The sequence below is a fragment of the Mus caroli genome, chromosome 13 (assembly GCF_900094665.2).
Source record: "Mus caroli chromosome 13, CAROLI_EIJ_v1.1, whole genome shotgun sequence".
Taxonomy (NCBI): Eukaryota; Metazoa; Chordata; class Mammalia; order Rodentia; family Muridae; genus Mus; species Mus caroli.
The window spans coordinates 108,279,821-108,303,053 of NC_034582.1; the positions used below are offsets into that span (position 1 = coordinate 108,279,821).

The 23,233-nt window shown below is 39.3% G+C and overlaps 1 protein-coding gene across 1 annotated transcript in view; it reads right to left on the reverse strand.

Annotated features, from left to right (window-relative positions):
- Itga1 (integrin subunit alpha 1) overlaps positions 1-23,233 on the reverse strand; it is a 152,292-nt gene that overhangs the window by 89,506 nt on the left and 39,553 nt on the right. Inside the window, exon 2 of the mRNA XM_021179797.2 lies at positions 9,755-9,875. Within this exon, the coding sequence (XP_021035456.1) occupies positions 9,755-9,875 (121 nt within the window). The remainder of the gene's footprint in view (positions 1-9,754; positions 9,876-23,233) is intronic.

Sequence of the window (23,233 nt, forward strand, 5' to 3'; positions counted from 1 at the left end):
GGTGGGTAGGGAAGTGGGGGGCGCTATGGGGGACTTTTGGGATAGTATTGGAAATGTAATTGAGGAAAATATGTAATAAAAATATTAAAAAAAATAAAAAATAAAAAATAAAAAAAAAACAATAAAAAAAAAAAACCACGACACAGTGTGTGAAGAGTAGGCTTTTATAGTATTTTGTTTTATGCAATATATCTGCATAGATGTGTTTTATGGTTTAAAACAGTCTATAGAAATTATCACTCTTATTGAAACTATTTAGCATGAGGTTAGATGAGTTAATGTGCATTTAAAATGGGGCTGGAGAGATGACTCCGTGGTTAATAGCACTTGCTGCCCTTCTAGAAGGCTCGAGTTCAGTGCTGAGTGCCCACATCTTGTGGCTCTCAACTGCCAGAAATACAAGCTCTTAGAGATCCCATACCATCTCTGTCCTCTGCAGGCACTGGCACACATACTGACATGCGCTCATACACATACGTAAAGAGAAGAGTCTAGCTAGGGGGTGCATGTCCTGGTGCTTTGGTGGCATCAGTAGGAAGAACAGGAGATCACAAGTTCAAGGCCATTTCCCATTACAAACTGAGCTTGAAGCCTCCTTGAGCTATTTAAGACCTGACTGGAAAAAACAAAAACAAACAAACAAACAAAACAAAACAAAAGCTATGTATCTGACATTTAACCAGGCCATGGGATAATGATACAAAAGAAATAAAGGACAATATCTCAAGTGTTTTAAAACTGAAGCATGAAGCAAATTGTGTGGATCACAACAGCGCATGAATCTGAACTTAGCACAAACTCAGTAAAGTCTTAGGAAGAAAGCATCACTTGGTTGCTAAGTGCATGGAGTTCAGTGTAGCTGGATAGAAGCTGAGGCTGAAGAGTTAGATGAAGTTCAAATCATGGATGTTATTATGGATTGTATTAAAAACTAAGTTTAAATACCATCAAACTTGTATGTATGTATGCATATATGTATTCTTCCATCCACTCATTTTTGAGGCAGGACCTTACTAGGTAGCCCAGGCTAGCCTAAAATATGTGCTCACCCTGCCTCCTCCTCCCAAGTGCTGGCCTATAGGTGTGTGTCACCATACATGACTTCCATTTACAGAGGAGTGTCATGTGGAACCTTTTTGTCTACAATGTTGTGGGTAAATTGGAGGAAAGTGAAGTGAGAGAGACAAGATGAAAGTTCAGGTGAGATATGAAACAAGGAAACAGAGAGGAAAAAGAACCAATCTCATGCATAAATATTTAAGCTTTAAGCTGCTTAGTCTTGAGTTCCTTCCAAAAAAGAGCTAAGAGAAAAATAAATGGCTCAAAGAGATCCTTTCAAGCTATTTCTAAGTACACATAAGAATGGAGTTAGAAGCAGAAAAACATAAAGGGGATGAAAGTAATCTTGTGAATAGAAATAAAAAGAAAAAATGAGTAATGGGTTACTTCCATAGGCAGCTGTGATCAGCTTCGTTGGAGAACATCTTAGAACTCTCACCAAACATATCAAAACTAACATGGTAACCAATCAAAATTGTACTAATGTCACTGCTTTGCTCCTACTAATCATATTAGAGGTTTCTTAATCCTTCAGGAGAAATTCTCTTAGCCCTGCATAAAAGGGGGCCAATGAGCCCCTCAGGTGGTCGCCATTTTGATAACATGCTGGTAATTTCTGCAGAATAAATGCTCTTTGCCTTTGCATATTCTTTGAGACAACGACTCTTGGACCCTAACAAAACCACATGAAATATATATATTATGTATGTATGTATATAGTGAGCCTGGAAAAGCCTATAGGTAAATATTACCTCCTTGAAAGAGTACAAAGAAAGAGAGGCCTGAAACCTGACATGTTTGTGGAAGAAGAAAATTAGGTAAGAGTGACCAGAGATAGAGAGAGGGAGAATGCAGAACCAGGGATGTCACAGAAGTCAGAGAAGGGAAAAGGCTCAGAGTGACATGAGAGAATGGAAGCTCTGACCTGGTGTGTGTCCTCGCGGCCTCATTAGGGAAGAATGGGCTACTTCATAGCATAACTGCTTTCAGTTTCCCAAAAGTGACATATGTTATCTGCAAGTCCATCAGTTTCATTTCTATCTACTTCATTCGTTCCACAAAACAAACAAACTCAAATTCAATGGGTGAAAAGTGATCATTTTCTTCAAGCAAGGAAATTCAGAGCTCCATCAGCGAAGTGCAGAACTCCAGCCATCTGTGGAGCTCTCCTACCTGGGCTAGCTGGAGTTCTGAAGTATAGCATCCCTCATTTTAAAGACAAACTTGTTCCTTTCTGCACTCCCTATGCAGTCAGGGACTCTACTGTCTCTCCAGGAACACGAGTTTTTCTGCCTTCTGCCTCACAGTCATCACACATAAGAAGGTTGACTCCATGGCACATTTCATTTTCTTCAAACTTTGTTGAAAAGATGCGTTCAAACTTATTAGCCCAGCCTCATGCCCTTGATTTTAGCTCCTTGAAATAAATTGGCTGCAGACTCAGCTTCCAATCTCACCTGAAATAAATTGGCTGCAGACTCAGCTTCCAATCTCACCTGATATTCTGAACCTATTTCCTTCTCTTGATATCTGTGACACCATGATTTTACTGACACAGTTCACATGGCATGACTTATATGAGTTAAGCCACGCTGGACTATGTGATTGAGAAGCCAAAATACTAAAGCTAAACGAATAAACTCAAGGGACAGGAGGAAGCCATAATCCTCAGAATCTTGAAAAAGTACAAGAATCAGTGACTCTTTCTTTACGTCAGTCAGTATTGAGCTTATTGGTTGTGCAGCAACAATAGAAGAAAACAGGAAATAAGTTCCCTGTTCCTCTGGCCCTTACAATCTTGCTTCATCCTCTTGCAGAGTGATCCCTAAGACGCGGGTGTCTGCAGGAGCTGTGTTGTAGACACATCAGTTGGGACTGGGCTTCAGAAATTGGTGGTTTGAGCAGTTGTTGTGTTCTGTAACTGTCTCTGTTGCAAAGAGATGTTTCTTTGATAGAACATACGAACTACATCTGTGGGTAAGACCCCCCAAAGGAGCAAGAAGCTTGATGTGAGATTGGGTGTTGTTGCCTAAACAGGAGTTGAACAAAGACAACAACAATAAACATGCTAGTGTGGAAGGGTAAAGCTCATGAGGCCCCAAGCCCACAAAAAAAAAAAAAAAAAAAAAAAAAAACTACAGGCAATAAAGGGATGCTGAGAACAAGAGAAAGTGTCTTTTCCAGGGAAGAGCACACCAAATGGTTATCCAATACTAATTAGTAGCACTGGGAGGGGGCAAATTACACACACACACACACACACACACACATGGACTGAACATGTTGCACTTATATATTTAAGAACATATATGTGTGAATATGTATGTATGCACAAGTGTGTGTGCATGTGTGTGTGTGTAATAATAACCAAAGAAAGAGGAGCTGAACATAAAAGTGCATGCCTTTTCCTGCCCTCAGGAAGCAGAAGCAGACAGATCACTGTGAGGTTGAGGCCAGATTGATCTATAAACTGAGTTCTAGGACAGCCAGAACTACATAGTGAAACTCAGTCTAGAAAAAAAAAAGGAAGAAAGAAAAGAGAGAGAGAGAGAGAGAAAGGGAGAAAGAAAGGAAGAAAGGAAAAAAGGAAAAAAGGAAGGAAGAAAGAAAGGAAGAAAGAAGGAAAGAAGGAAGGAAAGAAAAGAAGACAAAAAGATATGAATTTGAAAGAAAGCAATGTTAGGGCTGATACATGGGAAGGATAGGGGAGGAAAAAGTAGGGGAAAATAATGTAATTTATAATCTCAAAAACCAAAAAATTATATAAAAAAACAAGAAGAAATTTTAAGTTTAGGACTCATATCCCCTCTTCCTTCTTTTTTAAATATCTATACTCATTTTGGAGAAATTAAGGGACAGGCAATAGAATAGTGCAGTTGCAAAGTGACTTCAAGTGACAGAATCCACTCAGAATTAGCTGACTTTGCACAGTCAAGTACATTTCTATAATGGATGGGCTATGCAAATTCAACATCTCTTCTGTTCCCCAAATTCCATCATATCGATGGAACAGATATATTGTGTTTGGGTGAACCCACTAGTAGTAAAATACAGTATTAGCCTGGTAAATCTGCACTAGGGATGAAAATGGAGTCCTGAAAGGCATATTATGAACAAAGAGGTTGTGGATGACAAGATGGAAGGAGATGGAGATTGTGAACAGCCCAGGGAATGTGTGGAGGCAGGAGAATGAAGACCAAAAGGACAAATGATGGGAGGAATGAGTGCTGGCAAACAACTGGATAAAGCTACCAGATCACAAGGGCAGGTGGGTCAAGATAATGTTTCGCCCCTAGCACAAGAGAAACTAACCAGCAAACATAAGGACCTGGAACCTGAAGATATAGCATTTATAGACAAGGTTTACTGTGAATACTGAGGGAAAAAAAAAAAAAAAGGAAACCAAAGTGTTAATATAGAAAATGGTAGAAAACCCAGACAGGAAGTTTAGGGGTTGCAACCAGTGGTAGAGAATGCACCAGCAGGATATAGCACATAGAATGGTTGTTTACTTTCTTGGGGGCCTGTTTCCTCTGGCAGCCAGCATGTTCTTCTTGAATCACACATAGCTCACCACTCTAAGCCTAAGTAAGCGTCGTTTCCCCCAAAGTGCCTAAAAATAGCAAGATCCAAGAAAAGTATCAGTGGAGGATTCCTGGAATTCATGCTATCCCAGTCTGGACTACATTGTTCTTTTGTCTCATGATACTGACCACCTTTCTGTCATAAAGTATAGCTTACCTCGTTTAAAAATTGATCATCTGTTTGGTGTGCCTCCTTCTCCAGCTCCCCAATATCAGCAATTTTTGCTCACTTAATGCGGGTGATGGTTTTATTTATAAAAAAATGGGAATTTAATAAATATTTTTAGCTGAATAAATAAACGTTAATTTATAATAAAATTAATAAATTAATAACTTGTAACATTAATTATTAATAAATTAATGCCGGTTTGTTTAATTGATTAATTAAAATATTAATCAATTTTTTTAGCTGAAAAAAATGGATGACTGACAAATAAGTGGATCTGATTGTATGTTTTATGAAAAACTGAGATTCTTGGATTGCGAAGGCTTTTTTGCTCAGTTTTCTGTTTTAGAGGGTACTTTGCTTCTAGAATGTTCATATAGGACTCTGGGTCACACAAAGCATTCCGTCAACTCAAGGTTCTAGGGATTGCTTCTTAGGAGAAACTGGGCTGAGTGTCTGAGGGTGTTGTGTCCCAACCTGGTCTTGTCATATGCTTGCTGTATAAACCCTGTGGCCATTCACTGTCTTAGTTTCCTGTCAGTGAGAAGACTATCACTGCAGTATCTTTCCTGGGGTCAGCACGAAAACCTGGGTCACAGAACTCTTGACTCAAGTCAACTTGTCACACTTAGGTCTACTAATTCATTTCTTTTTTTGTGTGTGTGAGTGTTTTGTCTTTCATTTGTGACACATTCTCATGCTGAAGTCCTGGCTCTCCTGAAGCTCACTATGTAGACCAGGCTGGCCTAAATTCACAGAGATCATCAGCCCCCTGCCTCCTGAGTGCAGGAATTAAAGAGCACACTATCATGCCCCCACATATATTTTGGGTTTATATACAACATTTTGAAATGAATTGTTTGTAGGGGAAGAGATAAGATGTGTTGGGGCTCTCCTTACTGATCTCCACAGAAACAGCTAATGAAGTCAAGAATCACGAAGGCTAGAGAAATATATTTTCTCCATGTAAAAGTTCCAGTTATAATAAAAGTTTAGTGGGCTAAGGAAAATGTGCTATTCCTTAGTCACTCTGTTTCCTGCAACCATGACCATATTTATTTGAAGAGTGGGTGATCTCTGATGTCATTCTACAGGGAAAATTCATGGAGAGGGTTTTTCCATACTTATGTTATTCCATAGAACTTTGTAAAACCTAACTCTTGATTGATGTGTAATAGACCCAGCCAAAGTCACTCTCAGGCTGTCACAAACCTCTGTCAGCCAGGTTTTGCTTTTCTTTCATGAGTGGAATGACCGTTTTGTGATCTCAAAAAGATGAAACCTGTGCAGTGACCCTATTAATTATACTGATCTTGATTTTTTAAAAGGCAGAAGGTTGGAAATGAATTAAGCAAAAAAGGAGAAAAAAACAAAAACAATTTTAGCAAAGAGGAAATGTCAGTTTCAAGACTGATTATAAACAATGCAAAGTAAATATTATGCTAAACTCTATAAGAGAAGAACTTTAGGAAGTCTTTCCCCTTCCAGCTTGAGTGAGTTTTATCTAAAAGATATTCATATTGGATGCAGAATACGAGTCACACAAGCCGTGGTACCCTTGCCTAGCATATTCTAGAGTCATCCAGGGAGAATTCAAAGGACAGCAGAGTTTTGCTACACATTGAGCTGAAGATTGAGTCTGGAGAGATCTATTTACTTCTAACCTGATATCCAGTAGGGGAAAACATGCCCAGTAAAGTCACAGAAGTCTCAAAGACAGGTAGCCTGGACATCAATTAAAAGGCCCATCATCATCCTCAATCCTTGTTGCATTGTAGATGAAACGGTCTCCAGTTGTAGACAACACATTTTTACCTTTGCTATTTTAAATTTTCATTAAAATTTGTTTGATTTATGCAAAAAAAAAAGGGGGTCCAGCGCAGAAGAAAAAGACTGGGAGGGAAGAGTGGAAAGCCCCAAACAACATCTTGTATTTTCCCTGAATGCCTGAGACATTGCTCTTCCACAGAGTCTGGGAATCTGGAAAACTTATGTGGGGCCATGCATATTTTAATCACGTTTCTTTCCTGTGAGACTCTTAAACCAATTTGGCTCTTCTGGATTCTTGTGAACTACAGAGCAATCACTTGGATGCTGAAACTCACGCTAGCCATTGATGAGCAACACTGATCTTAACCAGAGGGATGAATGATGTATCTGTTACCAAGAAAACACGTGGTTTCTGGGCAGATGTCATAACGCAAGTTAGTCTTGGCGATAAACTCTTGGGAGGTAAAGGGGACATAAAGCTATGCTCCTGTTGTTTTAATTCTTTCAACAGGATTTAAACAATGTCTTACAAACATGTGTAATGACCGCAAAGGAATTCCTTCTTTAGGCATGATACAGTCAAGAGGGAAGATGAGTCAAACTGTTTTTTGTTTATGTCTTGTTTTTTTTTTTTTTTTAGACCTAAGTTGGATACGTTTCCAGAATGTGGGCTGTAAATATGACTTATGAAGCTGTTTATCCCTGCAGAAATTAAAACAACGGAATCCACCTTGCTGAAAGTGTGTGAGTTACTCTATAGTATATTTCCCAGAGCAAGACTGCATTCTGACTGATGTGTTCTGTATAAATATTTGCAAATATCCAAACATGTTTCTCCATCACCAATGTCTGGTTCTCTTAGAGCCACTGTTGGCCACCATGTCACCTGTTACAGCTCGGACATTCTGGGGTGGAAGTCTTCTTACTTTTAAATTCATTTATTCATACCAATTATGTCATTGGGAAATAAGGGTTGTTAAAGTAGAAACAGGTAGTTGATATCCATATACTTCCCAAATGCTAACAAGATCTCACATACATATTGATACGTAATTCACGGTGCTAGCCATGAAAATGGCCATTATCGAACTTTACCTTTTAATGTATTTCTTTTTTTTTTATTAGGTAATTTCCTCAATTACATTTCCAATGCTATCCAAAAAGTCCCCAATACACTCCCCCCCCAGTCCCCCACCCACCCACCCCCACCCCTTGGCCCTGGCATTCCCCTGTACTGGGGCATATAAAGTTGGCAAGTCCAATGGGCCTCTCTTTTCAGTGATGGCCTACTAGGCCATCTTTTGATACAAATGCAGCTAGAGACAAGAGCTCTGGGGTACTGGTTAGTTCATAATAATGATCCACCTATGGGGTTGCAGTTCCCTTTAGCTCCTTGGGTACTTTCTCTAGCTCCTCCATTGGGGGCCCTGTGATCCATCCAATAGCTGACTGTGAGCATCCACTTCTGTGTTTGCTAGGCCCCGGCATTGTCTCACAAGAGACAGTATTTCTGATAAAGGGAAAAGCCCAGGGAGTCTTGAGATGCATTTCTAGCACTGCTTTTCCCCTTTCTCGAGGAGAGCTACTCTTTATTTACTTTTATGTAGTTGTGTTTCATGGAAGATTTAGCTGTCTGGTCAATAGGTAATGACCGTGTGCATAATAGGTTCATGTCACCTCATTAGCAACATTTGCCTCACTAGTTTGTTCTGTCTCTATCTCATCTAGATCTTCACCTCTGAGAAGGCACAAAGACTCTCGGAATGAGACGCATCATAGCGGCCAGACCCCATTCAAGAGTGACTCAGTTTCTCAATCATTGGCCCCACAAATAAAAGGTACATTAAAAAGAAGCTTTATAAAACATTTTGCCAGTATTTGATTGTCCTTTAAGTAGGTATTTTTAGTCTTCAAAGCTTGATGCTCACTGTAGCTTTCTTTAATACATACATGAATGTACCAATCAGTGAGAGGTAAAAATCAACTTTTAGATATGTTCATGACATAGCAAAAAGAAGCCTGGCTAATTGGCCTACTCAACATTTTCCCCCATATGTTGAGCTTTTGTAACTGCAGGCACAACTTTCGGGAAAGTGTAAGTGTCTGGTGTCTAAAAGAATGACTTTGTTCAACTTTAAAAACAGCATGGGGTCAGGTATGGGGAGTATAAGAAAGAGGATGTAAAACTTCATAGAAATCTTGACAAATTTCTCAAAAATAGTAATATATGCATAGAGTACAACATTCATACTTAGAAAATGTGAAAACTCACATTATTACTTTTGATCATCTTTAGGGAATTATTACCAAACTTAAAAAGTCTAGAGAAGGAATCAAAAAATGCATTTTGTCTGTAAAATAATTGTGAACTGGCACATTACTGTTATCGTAGACAATACTAGTCTCTTGCTAGGAAAAAATGGGCTTTTACAAACTAATAAACAGAGACTTAACTAACTCATACTTAGTTCTCTAATATATAAATTTAGAAACCTGTGTTGACTACCATTAGATGGGATGAAAAGTAAAAGTTCTATTTTTTAAAACTATTTATTTTGTGAAACTATTAAAAGTTAAATAAACTCTAACTTATCTATAATAAAGTTAACCAAAGGTTCACAGTATTAAAAGTATATATTAGAAATTTAGTACGGTTCACTGTCATCCACACACAAAACTTAGTATACTACCAAAGCACAAAAACAAACAAACAAGCAAACCCCAAAACAACAGCAACAACAGCAACAATCTCCCCCAAAAAACATAAACCTAAGCCCTCAGCAACTACAGTAATAGTCACCCATTCTGGGCATCTGACCTCCCATCTTGTCCTTCTTAATGAATCAGTCAAGTATTCAAGTAACTGTAGAATAAGAATTAAACCAGGAAGACTTATCAAAGCAACCCAGTTACCGAATACTGGGATAAGAATCTTCCTTGAGGTCATTCTAGGAGTTAACCCTCAGAAATCTGTAACCACTTCCTTTAAAAGTGGTTTAAATTTCTAAGGAATGCTGCATCTTTGACTGCATGTCAGCTTCCATCACTGACCCACTAGAACACATTTTCTAGCTCAAATGAGTCATTCAGTTAATGTTCCATTCATAAAACACACTGAAAATATATTCCGTTTCTGTGTGAGAGAGCTGGACAACAACAGAGCCTGTTTGCTTACCATTTGCCTTCTTCGTTTTCATACTGTTGAACTGTGTACCCAAACATGTCCTCCACCGGACCACTGAAACTCATGGAGTTTTTCACATCAACGTTGAAGGAGATGCAGACGCCTAGGATAACTTTGAGAGGGGAAAGAAAGTCCCGTTACATAAGGTTGGCATTATGTCTTGGATTATGGAAGGCATTCTTAGTGTTAGCAATGAAAGCTGTGCTCTTTTGAAAAAGAACTTTGAAACCAATAAGGATCTGTTAGGCTGTTGCTCATTGAGCATCAACAAGATGGCTTTAAAGATGTTTAGAAATTAACATCTGTACCATTTGCAGAAGTGAAATTCCAGGATTGAGTGGGAGTCGCAGAAACTAAAGATGACTAATGAGTTTGCATATACTCTCCCAGAAGTGATTCCTACAGTAAATGTGACCATCAGCAATCTTCATAAGCATCCTTTCCCCACTGCATGTTCTGAAGATGCAGGCAGTTGCATTTTAGCCTCACTGAGATAGCTTTCTCCATACTGGTTCTGAAAGGAAACTGCCTTTCCTCTGGATGGTCTTTAGAGGGTTGTCTACTCAGCCCTGAGATAAATTCTGCTTCTCCTATGGAATCAAGCAGAGGATGGAAGTTTGTAGTAATACAAAAATACCTCCATGCAATAGTGTGGACTATGATAATCTCACAAACTTTTTAGATTAAATTAAATAATATTCTCTTTAGTCCATGCCCAATAAACATTATTTTTACATTGATAGCTTATCTCTTTAATTTCCCTGTGATACAGGTTTTTGTTTTTGTTTTTTTAAGTTTTACAAGAAGAGTAACCATGTACAAAGGTTCTGAAATCGCAAGCTCAGGTGGAGGGTACCAAATTCTTCTTTTGATCCTAATTTTGAAAATATGCTTACAAATTTCAATATCCAGCTCTTAAATGTAACTGACAATTCTTCTCAACGATTCCCCACCTTATACAATAACAGCACAGTCTAAGATATATTAGGAAATGATTAAACTCAGCTTCTCAAAACTGGATTCAATCACGCAGATTAGGAAACTTCTCTGTTCTATTCCTCTGGGCTGGGTAGATTTAACATCTCTAATCTCCTGGCTCTTATTCACTCTAAACGTTTTCATAAATATATTCTAACTCCAGCTTATTCTAACACAGTTTTCAAATTGCAGTAACAGCAATAAGTGTTTATGTTTGCACAGGATTCTAACTTACTTTAGAGAAAATATTTGCAGAAGAAAATATCCATGCTTTTCATGTGTAGATTTATCTATATGGTCTTTCTTGATCTTTGAGTTCCTAAAACCTCTTCATTGATTTTTAAAGAAACTTCTTACCAAGATAACTATTAAATACTATTTATGTTATTGTTATCTATTAGAGATTTTGCCCCAGACTGTGAAAATCTTAAACTGGGGACCATCTTTCTCATTTTTTTATCCTTTATAAAACTCTGGCACAATTCCGCATGCACAGATGGGCAGTCACACATTTGTAGTTTGAAAGATAACGTGCTGTAGAGGGAAGGATGTCAGCTGTGGCTGGTGAGGCGCTGGCAGCCATTCATCCGGGTGAAAGAAGACTTTTTGAAGTTCTAAAGCAAAGGGAAGATGGATGGGACTTGGCAGTGAGAAGAAAATTTCTACCCAGGATTTGGGAGAGTCTCTGTGAGTAGTAAAACACACAGGACAAATATGGGTGTGAAACATGAAGCAGTCTTCCTGGCTGGCACGAAGGAAGTAGACAGAGAGTGGATGGCCAGGACGCATCCTTTTATGTACATTTCCCCTTCACTCCTCAAGGGCGATGGAGCATAGCTGGGTACCATCCCCTACGTCCTCTTTTAGATAGATATTTTCAACAGTGATCACCCTCTGCTCTAAGCCCCTAGTGCATGAGTGTACCTGTTATATTTAGGTTTTAATGTTTTGAACAGTTTCAACAGATTATCTCTTTTACATAAGAAATACACAAAATATTGCTTCCACAGTGTGGTTTCTTACCCTTGGCACTACAGGCGATTTTGTCATAAGGGGCTGTACTGGAAGGCGTTTAGTTATATCCATAGCCCCAATGGACATGATACACTAGTGGCACTCCGTAAGCTATGACAGTCAAAATGATCTCTAGACACTGCCAATGTCTTGTGGTGTTGAAATTGTCCATAACTGAAAACAATCATGTAAGAGATGTAAGGACCAGAACACTACCACCGAGGACTGTACGCCCGCTGTAGCCATCACCCAGGGGCTACACCCAGGGGCTACCACTGAGGACTGTACGCCCGCTGTAGCCATCACCCAGGGGCTTGTGGCTTTCAGCTACCACCAGGATTTCATGAATCAGATCGCCACGGGCATATTCCTCTTCAGGTTTAAGAAGTAAGTATCTGTGACATTGCTTCTTTTTCACCATGTCCATGCAGGCAGCAGAATTGATCAACACTCAAAGGAATCAACAAGTGTTAGACAAAATGGGGAAAGCATTTCTTTTATGGTCAGGGTCAATTTGACTCCTTTGATGGATTCATATTTCCATCACATTATCTCTCTCTTTTTTTTTTTCTTTTTCTTTTTGAAATTCTCTCCTAAAGGTGACTGACTTTGTTGCTCCTCAACATGAGACCAAGAGTGTTTGGTGTTCCTGGGTCTGTTTATTCTACGTGTTGCATGGAATTTCTAAGGGTGGGTGCTGCATCCCTCCCCCGCCTCGCCCCCCCCTCCTGTTTCCTGTCCTTAGAATTCTACAGGCAGTTTGCTCCAAGTGATTGTAAATCTGCCCCTTTTATGTGTTCTGAGGCACCAAGGAGCCTGTAGCACAGGCGATCACATTAAAAAGATGTAGTTTACAATTTGTCCTTACGATTTAAAGAACGGGTAAAGAATGAAAAAGCAGCATCTCCTAACTTAGCCCAGTGCTCATTTTATTATCGTAGATATTCTTGGAACTTTATGTTCTAGCGGCGAGACAGAATGGCACTTAGTCTCAACGAAAAAAACGAAACCTGACAAACAAGAAACATAAAACAAAACAGGCTGAAAGGCTTGAAAGTTCAGACAGGGAAAATATTGAAAGTAACTAGACTTTCAATCTAGACTCAGATGTTTACAGGGAACGCTAGCCTCAGTCACGTGACCCCCAAGAATTTGCTCTCTAATAATTATACCTGGTGCCACGTCTTACTCCTCCTGCTTCATTCTACTAAACCTGCCAACAGTCCTATGGGTCCCAGTCGCATCAATATCAGGAGGGTGAGCTTCGATACCCAAGAAACAAACGTCCTCATCTTTTCACGGGATTCCATAATCTCATGGAAAGCCTCGATCACTGTTTATTTTTCTCCCTAAAACTAGAAAAATCTTGGTGACAGGTAACCCAGGGACAACTTCAGAAGGAAGTGAGTGTCTTTGCCTTAACAAGAATTAGTTCAAGTAGTTCTGGCTCCTCGGAGAGTGGGAGGAGGTGGAGGAAATTCTTCTTTGGTGGCAACTGCCTGAGAAGGATGTTCAAGAGGCTGGTATGGGAAAGTAGTCATGGCAACAGAGCTCGAACCAAACTTCTTGGAAGACGTCATGCAAATGCATGTTTTTAGAGACAAGAAATGAAGGAGTCTGCTCCTTTTCAAGCACGGCCATATGTTATGTGTATACTACTTAAAAGAGGAGGAGGGAGATGAGGTTGTTGATATTGAAGGTTATCTTTTGTAAATTAAATCATTTTCTTTATTTCTTTTACTCTCTCTCTCTCTCTCTCTCTCTCTCTCTCTCTTTTACTTTTTGCTCCAGAATGGGAGAAACAGATACATAGCTTCCAGGTCTGGCTTTATTTGCTCTAAAATAGTTTTCCATAGAAAGAACATATAAGCAATTGGTTAGATGGGGTGGCAGTTTTTACTTTCTATTTGTATGTTAGGAAATTGAACCTCGGAAAGGTTGTCTAACAGGAGACCTAGGACATCAATTCGGGTCTCCTGAGGTCAAATCATGGACTTTCTGTAACTAACTATTGAATTGGTCAGACTAATAAGGATGAAAAATATGACCCATCTAAGAAGGATGTACAACTGGCCAATGAAAGTTTTTAACCCTGTAGAGCTTTGGAATATTTGAGGGGTGAACTGGAAAAGAAAAAGAAAAAAAAAGTCCAAATGAAGGTAGAAGATTATGGGCGTTTCCAGATACTGTGGTCTCTTGGAAATCACACTTCATGTTCCTCTCTTTCCCAGTTCCAAGAAGAGTCACTGTGGCCTGTGTGCTTGGTCCTTAAATAGGAAAGTCTGGGCTTCAACATCTGGCCCAGCACTGCTGATCTGTTGTCATGCAGATGGGAATACATAACAGCTAATGACATTTCCTACCTTGCAAATTCTGAGCTCAAGGCAAGTGAACATCAAATCAATGGTGGCAAGTAAAATGTATTCTAATGCCATTACTTTCCTTTAATAACTTCTCATGGATATTGTTCCAACCTAGCAACAGGGGAACTCCTAACTAACATTAGCTTCAATCTAAAGACCGAAATGACAACATATAAAATGAGAGGTGATAATAAAGTTGTTAACAGGAAATTTCCGACTTCCAGAATAAGTCCCTTCTTCCTGCCTTGTCGCATACAACTTTACAATATCAAAGCTTTGTCTCTGAAATCTTAATTAATTTACCCTTCATGCCTTAAGTAATTGGATCTTAATTTTGAGGTACACAGATGCCATAAAGAACTGGGAAAAGGGCTGGAATTGTAACAAGATCTGGCCAAAACAAAGATAGGATAACGTCTTTGTAGTCAATCTGAAAGTTGAAAGGATTATTTTTATGGCTTTCTGGTTATGAAAATGATCGAAAACTCTCTAATAGCAAAGGTATGGGAAATCAATGAAGAAAATAGGACCATAATGGAGCCTGATCAGAGAGAGTCCAGAAAGAAAGGGTCTGGATACGACATCATCACTTCAAACACAGAAAGACCATACTTGCCATAAAAAAATATGTCTAATTCAGGTTCCTTTTCAAACAAGCAAAATGTCTCCATATAATGATATCAAGAAAACGCCATTTCCAGTCCTTTCATCAGAAATGATAGACTATGTCAGCAAGGTATCTCCTTGCATCAGCAAGAGCAGAAAAGCCAATTCAGTCACCCTGATATTCTCGAGGTTTTCGCCTTCACCCTGGGAGGCTGTTTTGTGACTTCAGTTTGCTGCGGTAAGTGAATTGTTTTGTCTTTGCTTCTAAAGTCCATGACCTCTAGTTGTTAACAAATGGCATTTGATCTTCAAAGTGCTGTGTGTACATGTTGGGGGTGGTGTAGGGGGACAGGGGCAGGACACAAGGAAGCATAATGCTTAACGCCTAAGTGTTTTCTACATGGTTGTTTTAAAGGACAGAATGAATAGAAAAGATTAATGATTTTGAACAGAGAGGTCATCCTGACTACGAGAACTTGTTCCCTTTCAGAAGTGCTAGCGCTACCCAGAATACTCAATTTCACAAGGGTGTTCCCAAACATCGCTGTTTAAAAAAAAAAAATCCCCCTTTAAAGTTTTCCTACGTAAGTCAGCTCTTCAGCAGTGTTTATTTCCCTTTGTAGTATCTGCAGACATCTGTTCATTGCCCGTATCCTCCCACCACAAATAATCGCTTGCTTCACCGGCTCCTTTCAGACTGTGTCTACTCCGGTCTTGGAAATTCTTACTCTCAGAACCCGGCCCCCTTCCATGTCTGCATCATTGGCTTTACAGGATAAAAAAGCTGCAGGACCTTAGGAGTCCCAGATCCCACTGTGGGAACACAACTCGTGTGTTTGTGCAAGCAACAGGAGCAAAGGGCTGGTGTCCAGCTGCCCGGACATTGTGAGAGTTGAACTCATTATTTCCAAGATGGCTCAGTTGTGTACTGCTTATGGAAAGGCGCATTGCACTTCAAAACAAATTGGTGTGGCTGAGTATTGGGCAGAAATGTAATATGACCAGTCCATAGATATGGAAGAACCTGACAAAAAAAAAAAGAGTTCTAACTTTGTTGTTGATGTTTGTGCAATGGATTTTATTAACATAACACCACTCTCTTCCCACTCCTTTGTGTGTGAATGCATAGGTGTGCACGCGTATGAAGATGTGTGTGCCGTCGCACTCCTGTGTGTACATCATAGTATACTGAATGGTCTCCTAATTCTCTGTCTAATTTCTCTGAGACAGCTTTTTCATTGAACCTGGAACTCAAAGCTTTCTGGAGAGGCTGATGACCCACAAATTGCATGGTCCTGTTTCTGTCACCACTTGCCCCTTCTGTGCTGAGGTGACAGGCCCTTGCAGACAAAACTGGCTTTTTACCTGGGTGTTGGATCTTAACTCAGACATCTCCTGGTCCCTAAAGGTTATTGTTGGTGGTGTGTGCAACAGGAACTTCTGAGAGTCAGAAAGGCAAAGTAAGGTAAATAACTTCTCTGACTTATCCAGTAGCTTTAATTGGCAATTTAAAATTCCAGACATTAAGAGATTCCATTACTGATTTTCCTAACCTAATAATTAGCATTTTTGATGTGAATGGTGTAGGGGTTGAGAGATTTCTTTTTGATTTTAGTTTTAATAAACCCAATAGCAGTTTTAAACCTCCAAAAGAATTTGTGTATGATTTTCTATGCCTTCCTGACCCATGAAACTTCTTGTGTATATTAATACAAATTAGCTTAGGACTGGTCACTTACTTTGGGTTATATATCTCATTGAGAAAGAGTCCTATGTAAACTAATAAAATCTATTTCAAAGAACCTTTTAGTAAGGGAACTACAAAGTTTTGTTTAAGCTCTTTCCGGTAGGGAGTCTGTCAGCTGACAGAATGCACGTGGTATGTGGCTAAGATTTGATCCACAACCTAGGTGGGGGGTTATTCTGTCCCCTGTTGTGCAAATAGCACAAGAAGGTTCCAAAGTGCCTCTCCCTTTCTCCAATTTCAAGATTAAAGCTAAAACTAAGCAAAACTATACTTGGTCCTAACAAGAAAATGAAGTATAGAAGGATGGAAGCGAAGAATGAGGGAGAGGGTTTTAAGATACACAGTATCTTAAAGCATTTATTTAGGTTGTTAAAATGTGAGTATTAATGCTAATTTTATTTCAGTGTGGTCCTTCCTGTTGCTATATCATATCACTTTAAAAATATAACACCTTGTTCCTTAGAAAAATTCCAACATGTGGAAACTCTACTAAACTAGCTTGTTATTGTTTAGATTACAAAAATCATTACAGGCAGTCTGAGTTAGCTACAACATTTTTTTTCCAAATCAGGAATAAGCCTAGAGTTTTAAAAAATTGTTTTATTTAGAAATGGGCTTGGTGGCACATACCTATAATCTCAGTACTCAAGATACTCAGTACTCAGGAGGGTCACAAGTTCAAGGCCAGTCTGAGCTAATTAGTGAGTTTCAGGCCTGCTGGAACTATAAAGGACAGTGGTATTGTAAATAAATAAGCTAACAGACAAAAACAAAATTTTAAGTAGTGTGCAAAGTTTTAAAGGAACGATGGAGACATAAGTCTACTTGCATTGTATTATGTCTTGGACACCAAAGGAATGTTAAGTTTTGCACATCAAAGTTAGTTTACTTTCCTTCCCCCTCCCTCTGTTTTGTTGTTGTTGTTGTTGATTTGCCATATTACTTAGAAGCAGGAGGCTGAGAATATAGATTGACTATGTCATTCTTGATAAAATACAGCTTACCTACTTTCTGCTTTAACTCACAGGGGCACTTATTAAGCTCCATAAGCACTTTCTAAAACTGAAATTTGAAATACTGTGCAAACTCTGATAGCACAACCCACACCAAAACCAACACGTGGAGGGAAGTCCCGTTCATCCTAAGACTTGCTAGCAGTCATAACCAGCAGGTTTGAGCTCTGTGTACAGCACCTGCCGTCGTGGGTCTCCCTATACCACACAGCAGGCTACTTTATTTTTGGATGGCTAGTATTGCTTTTAGTAATCCACTGACATTTCAACTAACATGACTGCATATTTTTCCTCCCTTCTCAGCTACTAGTTACAGAACATTTCCATGATATCACTTACTACCAAACATTCTGTTCATTTAAAAGACGCTTGGTGTCTCCTCTCAACTCCAAACAAATCCAGACGATCAAAAGGGAAAAATGTAAGCCAACGAACTGAATCTAATCTATTATCCACCTGAGAACTTTTAGAAAATAAATCAGAAACTGTGTTAAAGGACATTGGGGTTTCTGGGAAATGAAGAAGAATCTCAGTAGGCTGGAATTCTGACATATTTCAGAAAACAGGGGTCAGCAGTGAAATGATTCTTTTCACAGGAAAGAGATAACTTTTTGATTCTTGCTTTTTTGGGGGGTGCTGGAGATAGCTCTAAATGTTGTTTCCTTAGCTATAATTGTTGCCAAGATTACTGAGATGTCTTAGCATTTAAGACATCAAATGAACAGGGAAAGTCCTTGGATCCAAACTCTACTACTATCTGATCGCAGCATCTTTTACATTCTTTCCATTAGCCCTCTAGAGCATCTCCGAATGCAAGTGAACACAGATGGGATAGCCAATATCTCCAAGACCTACAGTTGATATTTCCCTTAAATGGAAGCATTCTGATGTTTGGAACTCTACAGCAGTTACTAAGTCCTTGTTATTTACAAGAGGCTTAACTGGAGGTGGGAGCTTTTCTCTGAACTGGGAGGAGAGGATGTGAATGGTGTTGAAACGAAGATTAAAAGCATGGCTTTAAATTTATAGTTCAGGGCTAAGGACACAGCCCAGTGGTAATAGTCTTCATCTAGCATGTGTGAGGTCCTGGGTTCAAATCCCAGTAACACACACACACACACACACTTTAGGGAAATATGTTTATTCCTATTCCTGATGTGTCTTCCCATGTGGAGAGTGTTTTATTAGCTGCACATTGATTTCTTTCTACACCCAGTCTTCTTGTTTGTTTTTTTGAGACTGGGTTTCTCTGTGTAGCCCTGGCTGTCCTGGAACTCACTCTGTAGACCAGGCTGGCCTCAAACTCAGAAATCTGCCTGCCTCTGCCTCCCAAGTGCTGGGATTAAAGGCGTGTGCCACCATACCCGGCTTTACACCCAGTCTTCTTATACTGTTGATTTGGGAAGTCCGGAAGGAGAAATTGCATGGGTAGGCTAGGCTTGTCACACTCACTTCCTTTTATTCGGAAGTGAGCCTGGCTGCAGAAAGAACATGCTTTTCCATGCTTCTCTGAGTCGGCTTTGCAGCTGGTTCTACAAGATGAGATAGCCTGGTCTTCACTTGAGTAGAAATTTCACTTGCTGGTTAAGACCCATCTGAATTCATTTCCCAGTTGGTTTTAACCATATATGAGGAGGAAATATTCTCATTATTGGGCTCCTCAAAAATCTGGGTGAAGTTTTAGTAAAAGAAATTATGAGGAAAATGTTCATGCTTTTCAAAGTCAACATAGACCCATTGCTCTTTATACAAGGACACAAAAATGAAATAAACTGAAAGTCTGGTTGCTATTATTTTAATGCATAACTTAATTAGTCACTATAGTCTCAATACTTCTAGGAGATTGAGAACGAGACAAAGGACTAGCAGAAACATAAGCAAGCTTGACCAGGAAAGGGACATCCTGAGGTTACTTCAAAGGCAAAGGAAAAGAACAGCAACCTGGTAGCAATCTGGCGAAGAGAGGGTGTTACAGCATCTGTCACTTCACATGGTCATCTCTGTGTCACTCAGGGACAACCAACAATGTGAACAAAGCAAGATTTGAGCAATAAAATACTATGACCAGCTTTCATTATTCCTTTAAAGAAATGTCCCTTCCCTTAAGGATAATGACTACGAGAGTTTTCCGTCAAAACCTGTACATAGTCTGTTTGCTTATTTCATGCCTTAGTTTTGTGCAGTTTAGTGTAGATGGAATAGATGTTTCTCCTGGGGTAAGGAACTGTGAGCTGCACTAAGAAAGAAACTTGGATTTATAATTCCTTACCCTGGAGGAAGTTTAAAAGCTATCAGGAAGTAGGTCAACACTTACCGATGCTTCCTGACCCTCTCAGGACAGCTCTATTTTAGGAATGCTAAACACGCAGGAACTATGCAAAAGAAACATATCATCACTCAACTTAGGACTTTCCACCATGCTAGAAGTGGCTCGAACACTTATTTCCAAAACATTGTGTCAAAAATAGTATGGGGCTGGAGAGATGGCTCAGCAGGTAAGAGCATTGACTGCACTTCCGCAGGTCCTGAGTTCAAATCCCAGCAACCATATGGTGGCTCACAACCACCCATAATGAGATCTGATGCCCTCTTCTGGTGTGTCTGAGTACAGTATACTCCCTTATAATAATAAATACATCTTTAAAAAAATAGTGTGAAGGAATATCAAGGAGTCTCTACAATTATGAGCAAGATTCACTGGGTTGCAACCAAATTAATGTAGAAAAATGTGAATGTGTTGGGTAATTTCCCTAAAAATGTACATTTTTAATGCACATTTCTGACTGAACTCAATTATTTTTATGTAGATTTTCAAACTGTCTGGTGTTAACTTAGTATTCGTAACTTTAACGAGGCAGAAACTGTCATAGCCAAGGAACAAGAACTATTATCCCTTGTCACGTCAGAGGAAACTGATACTTTTCCTTCAAAGGGGTGTTTATGTTAAAATATTCACACATGCATGTGCACACATACATGGACATTCATGTGTACACACGCACACACACAGAGTCTATGATCATCAGTTAATCTTTTTGCCACCAGAGGGATACTTTTAGAAACTTGTCATCTGGCTATAACACACCTTATTCTGTAAGTGCTCTTTCAGACTCTAACACATGTCTTCTCCCTCTCATAGTGGTACTTTAAACCTATTTAAATCAGACCTCATCCCTCCTTGCCAATCCCATTCTCCCAGACTGAACATATCTAGTTATGGCATCCTCCAGTATTTGAAGTTCCTTGAAACACGCTGAATTCTTGTTTGCAGAAGTTCTCTCCTCTTCCTTAATTTCTTTCTTCCGTTCTTAACCTCACATGTGCTCATCCATCTTTTGAAGGTAATTTCAAAGTCACCCTCCTCCACTCTCGCCACTGATAGCCTTTCTCTGTGTTCCCACGAAGCTTTTATGTTTATTCCAAAAGCATTGTGTTAAATTGCAAATAACTGGCTTATGTGTGCAATTTCATTGTTCTACTAAAGTACTTAATGATATGCTAAATTCCACGCAAACAGTCTGTTATCCTCCTCTGGTGTCTATTTCTCCTTTTTGAGAGTGATATAGTACTTCTCACGCAGCAGTAAAGCACGTGTCTAGATGGCACCTGTAAATATGTATACCTCTACTATATATGACCCAATAAAAAGCAGAGATGCATGAGTCATCTTGGGGAGCCCCTTGCAGACCTGACTCCACTGAGAGACTTGCCTCGTTTTGTCCTCCAGCTTGTCTTTTGTCTGTCTACTCTCCTCCTTCCTCAGGTGTGAGCTTCTCTTTTATAATCAGAGTTCTGTTTGGACTCTACTGTATCCCGTCAAAATAGCACTGATGCCCTAATTTCCAGTGTGGCTGCACTGGTCAACAGCACTCCTGCAGAGGTAATTATGGTCAAGGGAAGTCATAAGTATGTGTCTTTCTAGCGCAATAGGAATGGTGTCCCTATAAGGGGAGGAAGAAACGCCTGTCTGAGCTCCTGCTCATTCTTTCTTTGTCCATTCTCTCCCTGTCCCCTATGCACAGAGAGGAAGACATGATGACAAGAGACATTTATAATCTATAAGGAGTTACCTCCAAAGAGACTCTGATGGTTTGTATATCCTTGGACCAGGGAGTGGCACCATCTGAACGTGTGGCCTTGTTGGAATAGGTATGACCTGGTTGGAATGGGTGTGTCACTGTGGGTGTGGGTATAAGATCCTCACCCTAGTTGCCTGGAAGTCAGTCTTCCACTAGCAGCCTTTGGATGAAGACATAGAACTCTCAGCTCCTCCTGNNCCATGCCTGCCTGGATACTGCCATGCTCCCACCTTGATGACAATGAACTGAGCCTCTGAACCTGTAAGTCAGCCCCAATTAAATGTTGTTGTTTTTTTTTTTTTTTTTTTTTTTTATAAGACTTGCCTTGGTCATGGTGTCTGTTCACAGCAGTAAAACCCTGACTAATACAGAGGCCAACCTAAGGTCCATTGGATATTGGACTTGCAGCTTTCTGAAGAGTAAGAAACACATTTCTGCTGTGTAAGCTAGCTGGTCTTGATAGCCCACCATGGCAGCCTGAGCAAGACCATCATCAGGAACAACTGCCACATCGTACTAGAGGTGAACTTCAATGGAGATGATTCCCTGGATGGTGGAACAGCATGACAGAAGAAGCAGGGAGTGACTGACAATGAGCCACTATAACGTCCCTGTGCCCTTCTCCCATGTTACGTTTTCTTCTTTATTTTGCTGCATTGTTTAAAAGTTATTTTATAAATAATAGCTTTGTTGGTTTCAGGAAAATTTAATGGCTATATTGATATATAGTGACTGTTCAATAAAACCTATTGAATGAATAGAAATAAGACAAGAATAACATTTTTTAAAAGGTGTTTTGCCCTGTGACGGCACTGTCTTGAGTAAGTCTGTAATTTTATACAACATTAGAAAGACATAATTTTTCACCCTTCCTTCTTTCTTGTCTGGCTTCTCTTTTGTATTCATTGGTGCAATTCAACTAATCTAAGTTAAAATACTTTCATTTCAGGTAGCCATAGCAGAGATTTATCTTACTTTATATTTCAGTTTAGATACACAATTTTTGGGACAACTTCCTATTTTACTCCTAAATAGACTTGCAACAAATTAGCCTGCTCTAAACTATAACTTTATGATAACAAAGAGAAAAAAAAAGAGGCTCATTCTCTACAAATTGGCTCAGGAAACATGTTGCTAGTTGTTATCACATAAACTTTCAAAAACTCTCTAGGAAAATCAAGGTAGTAAAACGAGACAGGTAGTTTAAGAGAAAGGTAAAGCATCTAAAATGTGAACATTTCCTAAGAGTGTTTTCCACACACACACACAAAACATATTGCTGTGTGCTTTATGGGACCCATAACCCATCACATGGTATTATGAGGAGACTTTTTTAAACCTGTGGAGATATAGAGAATGTGTCTTGAAAACTGTACAGATAAGTAAGTGGCGTTAGACTTGGATGTTGGCTTTTATAAAGCGATAGTGAGGATTCTGGGGGTTTCCCATAGCAGCTCACTCTAGTAAAAAGCCATTTACCATCCTTTCAAAGATAATCTTGGTTGTCTTTTGATATCATATATACGTAATCATAGTTTATCTAAATGTGTAAACAATACAATTATCAAGAGAGAGAGAGAGCAGAAGGAAGGAAGGAAGGGAGGGAGGGAGGAAGGAAGAAAGAAAGAAAGAAAGAAAGAAAGAAAGAAAGAAAGAAAGAAAGAAAGAAA